Source organism: Amphiprion ocellaris, chromosome 21 (genome assembly GCF_022539595.1).
Source record: "Amphiprion ocellaris isolate individual 3 ecotype Okinawa chromosome 21, ASM2253959v1, whole genome shotgun sequence".
In the NCBI taxonomy this organism is placed as follows: domain Eukaryota; kingdom Metazoa; phylum Chordata; class Actinopteri; family Pomacentridae; genus Amphiprion; species Amphiprion ocellaris.
In genome coordinates, this window is record NC_072786.1 from 1460824 (window position 1) to 1476127 (window position 15304).

The window sequence follows — 15304 nt, forward strand, 5'->3', positions numbered from 1 at the left end:
CAAACTAACTCCAGATGCATCTAAAATGAAATAAAATGAGTTGAAAATAAGATAAAGCCTGAAGTCAGTCAGTCTGACTCCATCCAGGAAGATAAAAAAGTTCAGACCAACGTCTTCAGTGACCAGCAGGAGGTGCTGCTGTCTATGTGATGAACGTCTACATGAAGAACATCTACATAAAGAACATCTACATAAAGAACATCTACGTGAAGAACGTCTACATGAAGAACGTCTACACGAAGAACATCTACGTAAAGAACGTCTACGTAAAGAACGTCTACATGAAGAACATCTACATAAAGAACATCTACGTGAAGAACGTCTACGTAAAGAACGTCTACACGAAGAACATCTACGTAAAGAACGTCTACGTAAAGAACGTCTACATGAAGAACATCTACATAAAGAACATCTACGTGAAGAACGTCTACGTAAAGAACGTCTACGTAAAGAACGTCTACATGAAGAATATCTACATAAAGAACATCTACGTGAAGAACGTCTACGTAAAGAACGTCTACATGAAGAACATCTACATAAAGAACATCTACATAAAGAACATCTACGTGAAGAACGTCTACATGAAGAACATCTACATGAAGAACGTCTACACGAAGAACATCTACGTAAAGAACGTCTACGTAAAGAACGTCTACATGAAGAACATCTACATAAAGAACATCTACGTGAAGAACGTCTACGTAAAGAACGTCTACGTAAAGAACGTCTACACGAAGAACATCTACATAAAGAACATCTACGTAAAGAACGTCTACGTAAAGAACGTCTACATGAAGAACATCTACGTAAAGAATGTCTCCGTAAAGAACGTCTACATGAAGAACATCTACGTAAAGAATGCCTACGTAAAGAACATCTACATGAAAAACATCTACATAAAGAACATCTACGTGAAGAACGTCTACGTAAAGAACGTCTACATGAAGAACATCTACATAGAGAACATCTACATAAACAACGTCTACGTGATGAACATCTACGTGGTGAACGTCTACTTGAAGAATGTCTACGTGTGGTTCACGTCTCACCTTTCTGGAGGCCTCAGGTGTTTTCATGATGTCAGTTTTAACTGAAGACATAAGAGAATCAAACTTCATCACTGAAACAGAAATAAACAAAAACACCTGAAACTACCTAAAAAACACCAATCAGCAAAATAAAGACTTGACTTAAGTAATGATCAGAGTTCTACCTTCATAGAGTACCCTGAAAGGTTCAAATATTCCAGGAAAAACACCCAAAATCACCACAAAAAGTACCAAAATAACCATAAAACAGGTGCAATTGCGACAAAAACACAAATTTGGCACAAGAAACTTGCAGAATTACCCCAAAAAGAGCCAAAACTACCCTGACACATTCAAATATGGCAGCAAAAGAAGAGAAAATTGCCACAGAAACAACCAAATTTACTACAAAATGGACCAAAACTACCATAAAACAGCTGAGGTTGTGACAAAAATTCAAATTTGGCCCAAAAAACATGCAAAATGACCATGAAAATGGCCAAAATTACCACAAAAAGAGCCAAAACTACCCTGAAACATTCAAATATGCCAGAAAAAACATGGAAAATTTTAGGAGGAAAAACACATCTGAGTTCTGGAAAAAAAATGCAACTAAAATAATTTAAAATGTTGAAAAATTCTCATACAAATGGCCAAAATTACCACAAAAAGACACAAAATCACCCCAAAAAGCCTTGAAAGATTCAAAGATGGCAGGAAAAACACCCAAAATCACCACAAAAACGACCAAAACGACTAAAAAACAGGTGAAATTGTGACAAAAACTCAAATTCGACACAAAAATTGGCAAAATCAAAAACATCTAAAATTACCCTGAAACAATCAAATATGCCAACAAAAACATGGAAAGTCACCACAAAAACGGCCAAATTTACCACAAAATGGACCAAACAGCTGAAATTGCTAGAAAAACTCAAATTCGGCACAAAAAACATGCAAAATTTCCACAAAATCACCCCAAAAAGAGCCAAAACTACCTTGAAATGTTTAAATATGCCAGGAAAAACATGGAAAACCACCACAAAAATGGCAAAAATTACCAAGAAATGGACCAAAGCTACCATGTAATGGTGAAATGTCCACAAAAACTCAAATTTGGCCCAAAAAACATACAAAATAATCATGAAAATGGCATAAATTACCAGAAAAAGAGCCAAAACTACCCCTGAAGGTTCAGATATGCCAGGAAAAACACCCAAAATCACCACAAAAGCACCAAAATTACCACAAAACAGGTGAAATTGCAACAAAAAACACAAATTTGGCACAAAAAACTTGCAGAATCACCCCAAAAACAACGAAAATTACCGGGAAATGTTCAAATATGCCAGCAAAGACAGGAAAAATCACCACAAGAGCGGCCAAATTTACCACAGAAAGGACCAAAACTACCGAAAAACAGGTGAAATTTCAACAAAAACTCACATTCAGCACAAAAAACCCCCCAACCAAATAGGACAAAAGTTCCTTCCTGACTCCTCAGAACATCGGGTTCTTCATCTCCAGGAACTTCATCAATGGTCAGAAAAACACATCTGAGTTCTGGTAAAAACTGACACCAGATCAGTTTTTGTGGTGATTTTGGTTCTTTTTGTCGTAATTTTGGCTGTTTTTATTGACATTTTACATGTTTTTTGTGCCAAATGTGATTTTTTGTTGCAATTTCACTCGTTCTGTGGTAGTTTTGGTCCATTTTGTGGTAAATTTGACCATTTTTGTGGTGATTTTTCGTGTCTTTGCTGGCATATTTGAACATTTCAGGGTAATTTTTGCTCTTTTTGGGTAACTTTGCAAGTCTTTTGTGCCGAATTTGAGTTTTGATCGCAATTTCAGCTGTTTTGTGGTTATTTTGACACTTTTTGTGGTGATCTTGGGTGTTTTTCCGGGCATATTTGAGCCTTTCACGGTAATTTTGGCTCTTTTTGGGGTGATATTTTTCTTTTTGTGGTAATTTTGGTCATTTTTATGATAATTTTCCAGCTTTTTTGAAAGTTATTTTAGTTGCAGTTTTTCCCAGAACTCAGATGTGTTTCTCCTCCTAAATGTCATGGTTCTATCTGCTGGACTGATGAAGTTCAGTTCAGAGGCTCAGAAATGATGGAAAAAGTCCATTAAAAAGTGATAAATCCGGACCCACCTCTGTGGACTTCAAGGACCTGGAACTCCTGCAGCTCCTCAACTTCCTGTTTCTGTCTGAACCCGCTAAAGTCCCGCTAAAGTCCCGCTAAAGTCTCGCTAAAGTCCCGCTAACAGCCGTGTTCCGTTCCCGCAGTTCACCAGTTTATCATCAGCCAGGTTACAGACGGACTCAAATTCAGCTGTTTTATCCACAGCAGGTGTCCGAATCTGGGCCAATTATCCAATCAGAGCTCGATTTGCGTCTACGGGAACCCGAAGCTTCAAAATAAAAGAGCAAACATAAAAATGTCCCATAAAGAGCGAAAATTACATTGCAGAAAATTAACAAAACTGTTTGACATTTTTAATTTAAAAATCCTGATAATAATAAATAATAAAAGAATAAAGCTGTAAAAAGTTTATCACTGAAACTTGACCAGGATTATTGATTATTCTAGTTTAATTAATATTTTTTTTATTATCGTTTGATGTATTAGCGTCTTTGAGTTTTTGGAAAAGCGCTTTATAAATGAAATTTATTATTATTATTATTATTATTATTATTATTATTATTATTATTATTATTATTATTATTATTATTATTATTATTATTATTATTATTATTATTATTATTATTATTATGTATTAATTATCTCTCTTTTATTATTTCTGTTGTTTTATTGATTTTTTTTAAATTTTATTTTGTATTTTTTTTTAATTTTTTCTGCTGTGTTTTTAATTATTTCTGGTTCATATGAAAATGAAACACGAGTTTTCAGTTTGGCGCTCAGCAGAACCAGGAAGGAACCTGCAGCTTCTGCAAAATATAAGGGCGGAGGTAAAGTCACCTGTATATACCGGAAGCCAGCGGGTGCACCTTCATAATAAAACATTTTCCATCAGTGAATAATAATAAAACACACCGAGAAAACAAACTTCAAAAAATTTTTATTTCGACATCATTACTTGATTTATCTCCTGATTTAATAAAAAGACATTTTAAGGTGTAAAAGAAGAATTCACGAACAAACACTGAATATTTAAACATTAATTTCTGCCGTAACTGAAGCCTTTATTGTGAAAGCGGCTGGATCTCCAACCGGAAGTAGTGTTCTTTCGCTCTGGCTTGACGTCACTGGATTCTGACGTTCTGCGAAGTTTCTGCTGCTCGTTCACGACTCCGTTGTTTGTTTATTTGTTAGTTCGAAGCTTTGTTTGTTTGCTGACGTCACCGCGGAGGACTGCAAGGAGAGCGCGCGCCAAGTTTGTCGACTCGCACGGCGCAGACTCAGAACCAGGACCGGAACCCGACCAGGTGAGTCCATCAGAGCCGCCTCACCTGTGGAGCGTTTCTGTGGGTTAAAGGAGGTTCCGGTCTGACCCGGGTTAAATGATCTGACCCGGGTTAAATGATCTGATCTGGTCTAAATGATCTGTTCTGGTCTAAATGTTCTGATCTGGTTTAAATGTTCTGTTCTGGTCTAAACGTTCTAACCTGGTCTAGATGTTCTGTTTTGGTCTAAATGTTCTGATCTAGCCTAAATGATCTAACCTGGTCTAAATGTTCTGTTCTGGTCTAAATGTTCTGATCTGGTTTAAATGTTCTGTTCTGGTCGAAATGTTCTGTTCTGGTCTGAATGTTCTGTTCTGGTCTAAATGTTCTGATCTGGTCTAAATGTTCTGTTCTGGTCCAAATGTTCTAACCTGGTCTAGATGTTCTGTTTTGGTCTAAATGTTCTGATCTAGTCTAAATGATCTAACCTGGTCTAAATGTTCTGTTCTGGCCTAAATGTTCTGTTCTGGTCTAAATGTTCTAATCTGGGTTAAATATTCTGTTCTGGTCTAAATGTTCTGTTCTGGTCTAAAAGTTCTGTCAGATCTGATCCTGTGACTCGGTAACTTCCTGAAACTTTGAGAAACTCAAACACTTTGAATCAACATCAGCAGCCAGAAACTGAAAACAGTTTAAATGTGAAAGAAAACAACAGATTACCTCACTGATAGCGAGATACCTAATTAACTACCCATCTGACTGACTAGCTAATTAACTGATAACTAAGTATTTAAATAACTCACTAACTGACAGACTAACTAGCTAACTAAGCAACTAGCTAACTAATTAATTAACTAACTAACTGACTGACTAGATAACCAACTAACTAATTAACTAACTATCTGGTTTAGAGACTCTGAGTTTTCAGTCTTGGACTCTGCAGGATCCAGTTTTTACTGGTTTTATGAACCAGTTTAACCTACAGACCCAGAAGTCAGAACATGAAATCAGAACCTTTCTGGTTCTGGTTTAAAGTTCTTCTGTTCTTCTTTTGTGGTTTGGGAGGTTCTAACCTGTGATCTGATTCAGGTGAAGGAGGTTCTGATGTCTGCAGGGATCAGACTACTTCCTGTCAAATCCAGATACCAAACCAATGACCTGTTCTTCTGTTCACCCACAGATCCCAGTCTTCCCAGTGTTCTGAGTGTTCCCCAAACTTCCCAGTGTTCCCAGCATTCCCCCAGTGTTCCAGGTCCCCCCAAGTGTTCCCAGTGTACCCTAGTGTTCTCCCAGTGCTCCCAGTCCCCCCAGTGTCCCCCCAGTGCTCCCAGTCCCTCCACCATGAGCGTGCAGCCCCGGCGGATCCGTCTGAAGCCCTGGCTCCTGGCCCAGGTGAACAGCGGCAGATATCCTGGTCTCCAGTGGCTCAGTCCGGACCACCGACTCTTCCAGATTCCCTGGAAACACGCGACCCGTCACACGCCGGCATCCGACGAGGAGAACACCATCTTCAAGGTGAGCGTTCCACCCTCAGCTGATTAAAAACATGAAATCACAGCTGATGTGACGTTCTTTACACGTGACTGAATGTAGAAGTAAAGGAACTTGCTGAGTCCAGAGAAGAAGAAGAAGTCGTTTGACTTCCTCCTCGGCTCAGTTTCATTTCACGCTTTCTGAACGAGTTCACTTGAACCCGATGAGGTCGATTCCTCTTTATCCACTTCCTCTTTCACGTTGAACAGACTTTAGAACTGACACAAACACACCCAAGTCACCTCTGTAGGCCTGTTCAGACGGTAGATCTGCTGGGAAACTGACAGCTTTTCTGGTATTCTGACACGTTATGGATGTTCGGTATCTCCAGAAATAAAACATCTTACAGACATTAAATGTGGTGACAGAATAGTATCCATCACATTTAAGTGATTTAGTGACTTCACAATAGGCCAAATTTGACATTTTTGGTCCTAAACAAAGATAGAAAGTGCAAAATTTTCAAACAAAAGTGGTGTTGTGTCACCATAAAGTGCCTGTAAGGGTATATCTATGGATGGATCCATATTTCTACTAAAAATAATTGTCCAAAGTGGTCAAAAATGACTTGAAACTTGCCATGAATGACTAAAACATGTCCAAGAAAAGATGATGATTATCCAAAATTACACTAATGAATAGTTGTTGGACCTTGAACATGGATAAAGTACAAAATACGCAAATTGTTGGTGGTCTAGTGTCTGCATAAAGTTCTTGTTAGTGTATATCTATGGATGGATCCATGTTTCTACTAAAATACAGTGGTCGACATTTCACCAACTGTTGAGGCTCTAACATCAGTAGAATCTGATACGTGGTTCCAGTTTTTTTACAATTTGGACTTGAAACTTGTGCAAAATTAGTCCAAATTGTCCAAAAATTAACCAAAAGACCTGTCCAACATGAGCAAAAACTCTCTGTAATTTGGCAAAGTTTGCCCAAAATGACTTTAAACATGTCCAGAATTGCACAGAAATATCCAAAATTAATTCAAACCTCGTTTCAAAATGATTCAAAATTTACCTGAAACCTGGCCAACATCATAAACATAGTCTAGAATGACATTATTGAGTAGTTATTAGTCGTTGAAAATGGAAAAAAAAAGGTGAAAGATCTCCAATCCAGGCTGGTCTAGTGTCTCCATAAAGTTCCTGTTAGTGTATATCTGTGGATGGATCCATATTTCTACTAAAATACAGTCTTTGGACCAACTGTTGAGACTCTAATATCAGTAGAGGTTTGACTTTTATGTACATTTCAGTTTGTAATAGATGTGAAACTAAACTGTGACGGTTTTGGACCAATTTTGGAGTTGAAATGTGGAAAAATCCTCCCAAAACTTCAGACTTTGTGCCATGTTGAAAGTGAAGTTATTTTTGGTTCACAGTAATCAGAATGCTGCTGCGACTTTTACAGGAAATTAAGCAGAAAGTTCATTCAGACATGAAGCCAGCGTGTTCAGATGCTGTCAGATTAACAGAAAGAAGAGCAAGTCTTTAATTAAGGTTTGGCTTGGCTTGGCTTGGCTTGGCTTGGCTTGGCTTGGCTTGGCTTGGCTTGGCTTGGCTTGGCTTGGCTTGGCTTGGCTTGGCTTGGCTTGGCTTGGCTTGGCTTGGCTTAGCCTAGCCTAGCCTAGCCTAGCCTAGCTGAACATGAACCCTCTTCCATTGAACGTACTGAGTGTATTTGAACCTGGACTAAAGTTTGATTCACATGTAAACATTTATTAGGAGGATGTTGTTGGTGTAAGTTCATCCCTGCTCTGTGTCTTGCAGGCATGGGCTCTGGAAACAGGTAAATATCAGGAAGGCGTGGACGAACCCGACCCGGCGAAGTGGAAAGCAAACCTTCGCTGTGCTCTGAACAAAAGCCGAGAGTTCCAGCTGAAATATGACGGAACCAAAGAGACGCCGGTCCAACCGTACAAGATCTACGAGGTGTGCGAGCAGCCAGGGAACGCAGGTGAACAAGCTTTTACATGTTTATTTTCAGTCCAAATGATTGTGTGGATCCAGCAGAGGACATATTTCATGTTTATTGGTCTTCGAATATGGAACCAAGTGCAAAATGTTCTGTCCAGGCTGGTATAGCGTTTCCATCAAGTTCCTGTAAGTGTATATCTATGTATGAATCCACATTTCTACTAGATGTTCGTGTTTATAGTGGTCTAGATGTTTATAGAGGTCTAGGTGTTCATAGAGGTCTAGATGTTCATAGAGGTCTAGGTGTTCATAGAGGTCTAGATGTTCATAGAGGTCCAGATGTTCGTAGAGGTCCAGATGTTCGTAGAGGTCCAGATGATCATAGAGGTCCAGATGATCATAGAGGTCTAGGTGTTGGTGTTTAATCTGCAATGTTGCCTCCATGCTGTCTTCGTGTTGAATTTCTATAAAGTGTCTCGTTGAGGTCTTCTAACGTCAGATTGTTTCTGTTTCAGACGGTGTTGACGACGATGACGAAGAGGTGAGAAAGAAAACAAATAATAGGTTGAATTTAGGGAAGTCCTGATCAAACATTTTTGACCCTGATCCAATCCAAGTTGTTGATATTTATAATCTGCCGATAACGAGTCCAACTCTAACACTATTTTTCTACATAATACATACTTTAAGTGTTGTAGATCAGTTGTAGCTCTTGGTTGTTCCACAAGGTGGCGCCTCTTACTGTTTAATACTGTAGAGACCAGAGGAGGCGTCACTATGGGTTGTTTACGTTGGCCAGCAGAGGGCATTGTGGGGAACCATGACAAAGGTTTCTGTGACTCTTAATGACCTCTGGCTTCACACACATTGGCATCGACTAGGATTGTGACTGCCTGACAGAAGTCTTTGTCATGGTGCCCTGATCCAGATTTAGGATCAGGATCAGGATCAGGACATCCCTAGTGGACATGTTATCACCTGACTGACCATAATTCTGTTCTTGCTTCCAGATGCCCAGTCTCAACGACCTCACTATCAGTAAGTATAATATTTAGCTCAGTGTCTCCATGGAAACACAGTGGCTGCTGATGTAATCTGATGATGTCGTCAGACCCCAGGATCAGCAACCCCTCGTCCTTCGTCTCCTTCATGGATCGGTTCAGTTTATCCACCAATGGGACGTTCGGACAGCCACATGTGATCCCAGCTCCGCTGCTCCCCGACAGAGTTCTGCCCATGACCTCGGATGTTCCCATGACCTCAGACGTTCCCATGACCTCTGACCTCCAGCCTCAGGGTCAGATGGTGGATCAGGACAGCTTTGCTCATCCTGGAGGTCTCCGTGACGGACTCCCGGACCTGAACTCTCTGCCGAGTGCCGGGGCCTCCGCTCACCCGGGGCTTGACCAGATGGAGGCCAGGAGCATGGAGGCCGTCCAGAACCAAGGGGACCCTCAGAACCACCAACCCTGCAAGTACGACCTGCTGAGCAGCGTCCCACGTGAGTCCGTCCTCTGACAGGAGGGTTACGTTGTTACAGATGATTTACAGCACAGGTTCCCAACAGAATGCCAAGAGCGAACGTACAGAACAAAATTTAAACTGGAACAGACAGTTGGGACAGTTCCAAATAGACCTGAGGACATTCAGAACAGTTCCACATAGAACAAAAGACAACCAGAACAGTTCCACATAAAACTAAAGACAACCAGAACAGTTCCACATAGAACTAAAGACAACCAGAACAGTTCCACATAGACAAAAGGACAGCCAAAACGGTTCTACATAAACCATGGGACACTCAGAACAATCCTACATAGTCCAAAGGACAGTCGTAGCAGTTCTACGTAGTCTTGGGGATCCTCAGAAGAGTTCCAAACAGACCCGAGGACATTCTGAACAGTTCCACATAGACCAAAAGACAACCAGAACAGTTCCACATAGACCAAAAGACAACCAGAACAGTTCCACATAGTCCAAAGGACAACCAGAACAGTTCCACATAGACCAAAAGACAACCAGAACAGTTCCACATTGTCCAAAGGACAACCAGAACAGTTCCACATAGACAACCAGATCAGTTCCACATAGTCCGAAGGACAGTCGTAACAGTTCTGCGTAGCCTTGGAGAGCCTCAGAACAGTTCCAAATAAACCTGAGGACATTCAAGACAGGTCTACATAGTGCAAAGGACAGTTAGAAAAGTTCTACTTAGACTGGGGGATTCTCAGAACAGTTCTACATAGACAAAAGGACCGCCAAAATGGTTCAACATAGACCAGGGGACACTCAGAACAGTTATACAAAACAGTTCCACATAGACCTAAGGTCATTCGAAACCAGACCAGAGGACACTCACAAGAGTTCTGTATGGACCAGAGGACAGGTGGACTGGGTCCATTAGAGCCTAAAGTCTTAAAACAGTTCTGATTAGTCCAGATTCAAGAGGACAGATGAGGGTTCTGTCCTGGTCCTGGACTGGTCCACCAGATGTTCAGTCCTGCAGAACTCTTGGGGTATGCTGAGGGGGTGCTGTTGGACTCCAGTCCCAGATCCAGTTTGTGGTTTTCAGGATGCTGAAGTTGTTCCGAACATTTCAGTGTCAGCAGAGGAACCGCAGGATTAACAGGAGGATAAAAGTCTGTTCTGTTGCCTCCCCTGCTTCACACCCACCTGCCAGCTCAGAGATGAAGGTGTGGTTCAGGGTGGAACAGGTTCTGTGGTTAAACAGATTCAGGAGGTTGTTTTATGAGCTCACAGTCTGATTTAGAAGAACGGGTTCAAACTGGGCCGGTGGCATCATGGTGTTGGTCTAGATGTTGGTGTTCATAGAGGTCTAGATGTCCGTTGGTGGGTCCACAGTGCTGCAGCGCCCCCTAACGTCCACCCTCTGTTACTAACGTCCTTGTCCTTTGCGTTGCTGGTGTAACAGTTTTCTGCCTCTCGTTGCCACAGTAACAGATCTGGACCTGAAGTTCCAGTACCGGGGCCGAGCTATGGGTTCTCTGACGGTCAGTAACCCTCAGGGCTGCCGGCTGTACTACGGACACCTGGAACCGACCCCGGACCAGGTGGACCTGTTCGGACCCATCACCCTGCAGCAGGTGCTGTTCCCGGGGACGTCTGAGATCCAGAACCAGAAGCAGCGGTTCTACACAGAGGCCCTTCTGGACGTGATGGACCGCGGTCTGATCCTGGAGATCTGGGAGCAGGATATCTACGCCGTCCGGCTCTGCCAGTGTAAGGTGTTCTGGTCCGGACCGGGCATGCCGGAGCAGGGACCTCCCAACCCCATGGAGAGGGAGAAGAAGATCAAAGTGTTCAGCCTCAACAACTTCCTGCAAGGTTGCTGTTCTCCAGGTCGGTTTGATTTGCTCACCTCAGCCTCCAGGTGTGATCTAACAGACGTTCCTCTGTCCACAGAACTCATCCTGTACCAGAAAGGTGAAGCTCCGAACCCTCCGCCCTTTGAGATCTACTTCTGCTTCGGGGAGGACTGGCCCGACAGGAAACCCAAAGAGAAGAAACTCATCATCGTCCAGGTAATGCCCAACTAACCGACTACCTTAAAGGTCTCATGTTGCGCCCTTTACTGACTGTATGACGTCTACTGTTAGTTCGGTTCTAAACGGACTGTTTCAGGGTCTGCAGCTTTAAATAGAACGTAAATAAACCAGGTTAACTGTGAGGCAGCTGCTCTTTCGGATTGGATCACCTGGAAGCAGTCAGGGGGCGGGGCTATACAGAGTCAGGTAAGGTAAGGTAGCACTGAGGTCAGATTATCAGCTTATAAACCCGAGAGGCTGCAACACAACCAAGTTCACACAATAACAACAACTACACAACACGGTAAAATGGACGTCCACCATATTAATGATGAAACTGTTGATAGTTAGCTTAGCTTGTTAGCACATGCAACTAGCTAAGTAAATATGCTATTGTCCTAAATGAACGAACTATGCTAACTGGCAAAGTATGCTAACTAGCTTAATGTGCTAATCAGAATCACAGAGCATAAGATGCTAACCTAAATATCGCTGGTCAACAGTCTCCAGAATCACAGAATTATCAATGGTCAATATGAGCAGTTAGCGTATTTAGCAAGTTAGCATATTCAGCTAGTTAGTATATTTAGTTAGCATATTTAGCTCGTTAATATATTTAGTTAGCATATTCAGCTAGTTAGTGTATTTAGTTAGCATATTTAGCTAGTTAGTGTATTTAGCTAGTTAGCATATTTAGCTAGCTAGTGTATTTAGTTAGTTAGTTAGTTAGCATATTCAGCTAGTTAGTATATTTAGTTAGCATGTTCAGCTAGTTGGTATATTTAGTTAGCATATTTAGCTAGTTAGTGTATTTCGTTAGTTAGCATATTTAGCTAGTATATTTAGTTAGCATATTCAGCTAGTTAGTATATTTAGTTAGCATGTTCAGCTAGTTAGTATATTTAGTTAGCATATATAGCTAGTTAGTTTATTTAGTTAGTTAGCATATTTAGCTAGTTAGTGTATTTAGTTAGCATATTCAGCTAGTTAGTATATTTAGTTAGCATGTTCAGCTAGTTAGGATATTTAGTTAGTTAGCATATATAGCTAGTTCTTTTATTTAGTTAGCATATTTAGCTAGTTAGTGTATTTAGTTAGTTAGCATATTTAGCTAGTTAGTGTATTTAGTTAGCATATTCCGCTAGTTAACTAGTGTTACGTGGAAGGAGCCACTTTGTTTCTGGGACAGTGAATCAGATGGATCTCGTTTGTTGTGGTTCTGGTTGGTCCAGGGTTTATACCGGTTCCCTTTATGTTCTCAGGTGGTTCCTGTGGTGGCTCGGATCCTGACGGAGATGTTCTCTGGAGAACTGAGCTGGTCCACGGACAGCATCCGGCTGCAGATCTCCAACCCGGACGTGAAGGACCAGACAGTGGAGCAGTTCAAGGAGCTGCAGAGACTCCTGCAGAGTCAACACATCCAAGGGCCCTGGACCCCCGCCGGCCCCTGAACACATCCAGGGGCCCTGGACCACCGCCGGCCCCTGAACACATCCAGGGGCCCTGGACCCCCGCACACATCAAGGGGCCGTGGACCACCGCCGGCCCCCGAACACATCCAGGGGCCCTGGACCACCGCCGGCCCCCGAACACATCCAGGGGCCCTGGACCACCGCCGGCCCCCGAACACATCAAGGGGCCCTGGACCACCGCCGGCCCCCGAACACATCCAGGGGCCCTGGACCCCCACCGGCCCCCGAACACATCCAGGGGCCCTGGACCACCGCCGACCCCTGAACACATCCAGAACTTTCTCCGGACAGCAGGACTGGTCCTTCAATGAACTCTCATTGTTCTGATCGTTTCCAGTCAGGGTTTTTATAGATTATTGATCATCGATCAGAACTTCGGAAGACAGTCTGAAGATTCTCAGTCGTCCTCAAGTGAAACGTCTTCAAGGACCAGAATGAGGACCAGAACGAGGACCAGAACGAGGAGTGGAGATCAGAGAGGACAGACTCTGGACCAGCTGAGTTTAAATCATTTCATTAGACGAACCTTTAACCCCCAAGTGTTCAGGATTTCAATAAACGCTGCAGTATTCTTTCTAGAACTGACACTCTCACTTCTAATGATGATCCATCAAAGATCACATTGACATGAGGTTCCTCTGAATATTTAAGACCTACAGACACTAATTCTCCACTGGCATCAGTTGACTGGCACTAAATTAATGGGCAGATTACTTCATCACTGATTATTTGAGTCATTTTTTTTTATCAACAAATTCTGGAAAACTGTTTTTAAACCTCATTAAACTGTTTTTGGTTTCAGGCTGAGAAATTAAAGACAAACATTTTAATAGGAGCTCATCTGATAGTCATTCCTAGAAGAACCCAGGTAAACATTTGTTGTGAATGTTTCTGCGGGTCTTTAAGGAGCCTCCTGCAGCGCCACCGTCAGGATGAACTCCATTCCTTCAGTTAATAGTTTGTTCTGTTTGGAACCGAGGCTTCTTCTTCACAGATAATAAAGATTTTAGTGTCTTTAGTAAAATCTTTAAAGGATCAGAACATGAAGACTCTCAGCTGGTTGAGGTGAGCACTCTGAGAAAAACAGTGGTTCTTCAGAGAGTTCTCTAGTTCTTTAAAGCACCACCACCAACCGAAGAACGTCTTTATTTTGGGGATGGTTCTTCTCCAACTTTATGTGTTTCTTTAAAGCATGCAAGGTTCTTATTGGGGTTCTACGGGTTAGTGGCAAATTATCAGAAAACAGAAAGGGAATGGTTCCTCTAAGAACCTATTTTTGCCAAAGTTCTTTGGAGCGTCATTTATGGTGACTAAAGGAACCATTATTTAGTAGTTCTTGAGGAACATTTTGGGGTTTTATGGGTTTGTGGCAGAAAAAAAGCATACAATTAGAATCAGAAAACAGTAAACAAATGGTTCCACTTAGAACCTATTTTTGCTAAATACCTTTGGAATGTTGTTTGTAGTGACTAGGAAGGAACCAACTGAAGAAATAGTTCCTTTAAAGAACTCATTTTTGGTAATGTTCTCTGGGGCAGCATTTGTGGTGCTTAAAGGAATTATTTTTTGATTGGTTCTTCAAGGCATCTTTGGGAACTATTTAAAGAACAATTTGAAATGGTTCCTGTAAGATCCTATTTTTGCTGAGGTTCTTTAGAGCACCATTTATGAATGAATAGTTCCTTGAGGCAACTTTGGGGTTCCAATTTTTGCAAAAATATTTTAGGAGCATCATTTATGGTGACTAAAGGAACCATTATTTAGTAGTTCTTGAGGCACATTTAGGGGTTCTTTAAAAAACATTAAAAGAAATGATTCCTCCAAGAACCTATTTTTGCTAAATACCTTTGGAGTGCCGTTTGTAGTGACTAAAGGAACCATTTATTGGCTCTGTGAGGTATGTTTGGTGATTCAATTGGTTCTTCAAGACATCCTTGGGAACTATTTAAAGAACAGTTTTTGCCAAGGTTCTTTAGAGTACCATTTATGAATGAATAGTTCATTGAGGCAATTTTGGGGCTCAAGTTTTTGCAAAATGTCTTTGGAGCGACTTTTATAGTGACTAAAGGAACCATTATTTAATAGTTTTTAAAACACATTTGGGGGTTCTTTAAAAAATGTAAAAAGAAACGGTTCCTCTAAGAACCTATTTTTACTAAAATAGGACTTTGGAGTGCCGTTTGTGGTGACTAAATGAACCATTTGTTATTGACTCTTTGAGGTATGTTTGGTAATTCCAATGGTTCTTTAAGGAACTGATTGAAGAAATGGTTCTTTACAGAGCTAATTTTTGCTGATGTTCTTTGGGGCAGCAGTAGGAACTATTTTTTGATGGTTCTTCAAGGCATCTTTGGGAACTCTTTAAAGAACAGTTTGAAGAATTGGTTCCTCT

General features: G+C 41.3%; 1 protein-coding gene across 1 annotated transcript; it reads left to right on the plus strand.

Moving 5' to 3' along the window:
* The first annotated feature begins 4291 nt into the window (after nucleotides 1-4291).
* On the plus strand, nucleotides 4292-13747 carry irf5 (interferon regulatory factor 5). The gene is made up of 9 exons (XM_023269081.3): nucleotides 4292-4482; nucleotides 5621-5955; nucleotides 7749-7935; nucleotides 8411-8436; nucleotides 8906-8933; nucleotides 9007-9396; nucleotides 10851-11240; nucleotides 11319-11437; nucleotides 12703-13747. Exons 2-9 carry the CDS (start codon nucleotides 5782-5784, stop codon nucleotides 12889-12891), a joined length of 1503 nt encoding a protein of 500 aa, XP_023124849.1. The 5' UTR covers nucleotides 4292-4482; nucleotides 5621-5781; the 3' UTR covers nucleotides 12892-13747.
* The last annotated feature ends 1557 nt before the right edge of the window (nucleotides 13748-15304 follow it).

Coding starts and splice junctions, on each gene's coding strand:
- irf5 (XM_023269081.3), top strand. CDS start 5,782: ATGAGCGTGCAGCCCCGGCGGATCCGTCTGAAGCCCTGGCTCCTGGCC. Junction 8,437..8,905: donor TTGACGACGATGACGAAGAG/GTGAGAAAGAAA, acceptor TCTTGCTTCCAG/ATGCCCAGTCTCAACGACCT. Junction 8,934..9,006: donor TCTCAACGACCTCACTATCA/GTAAGTATAATA, acceptor TGATGTCGTCAG/ACCCCAGGATCAGCAACCCC.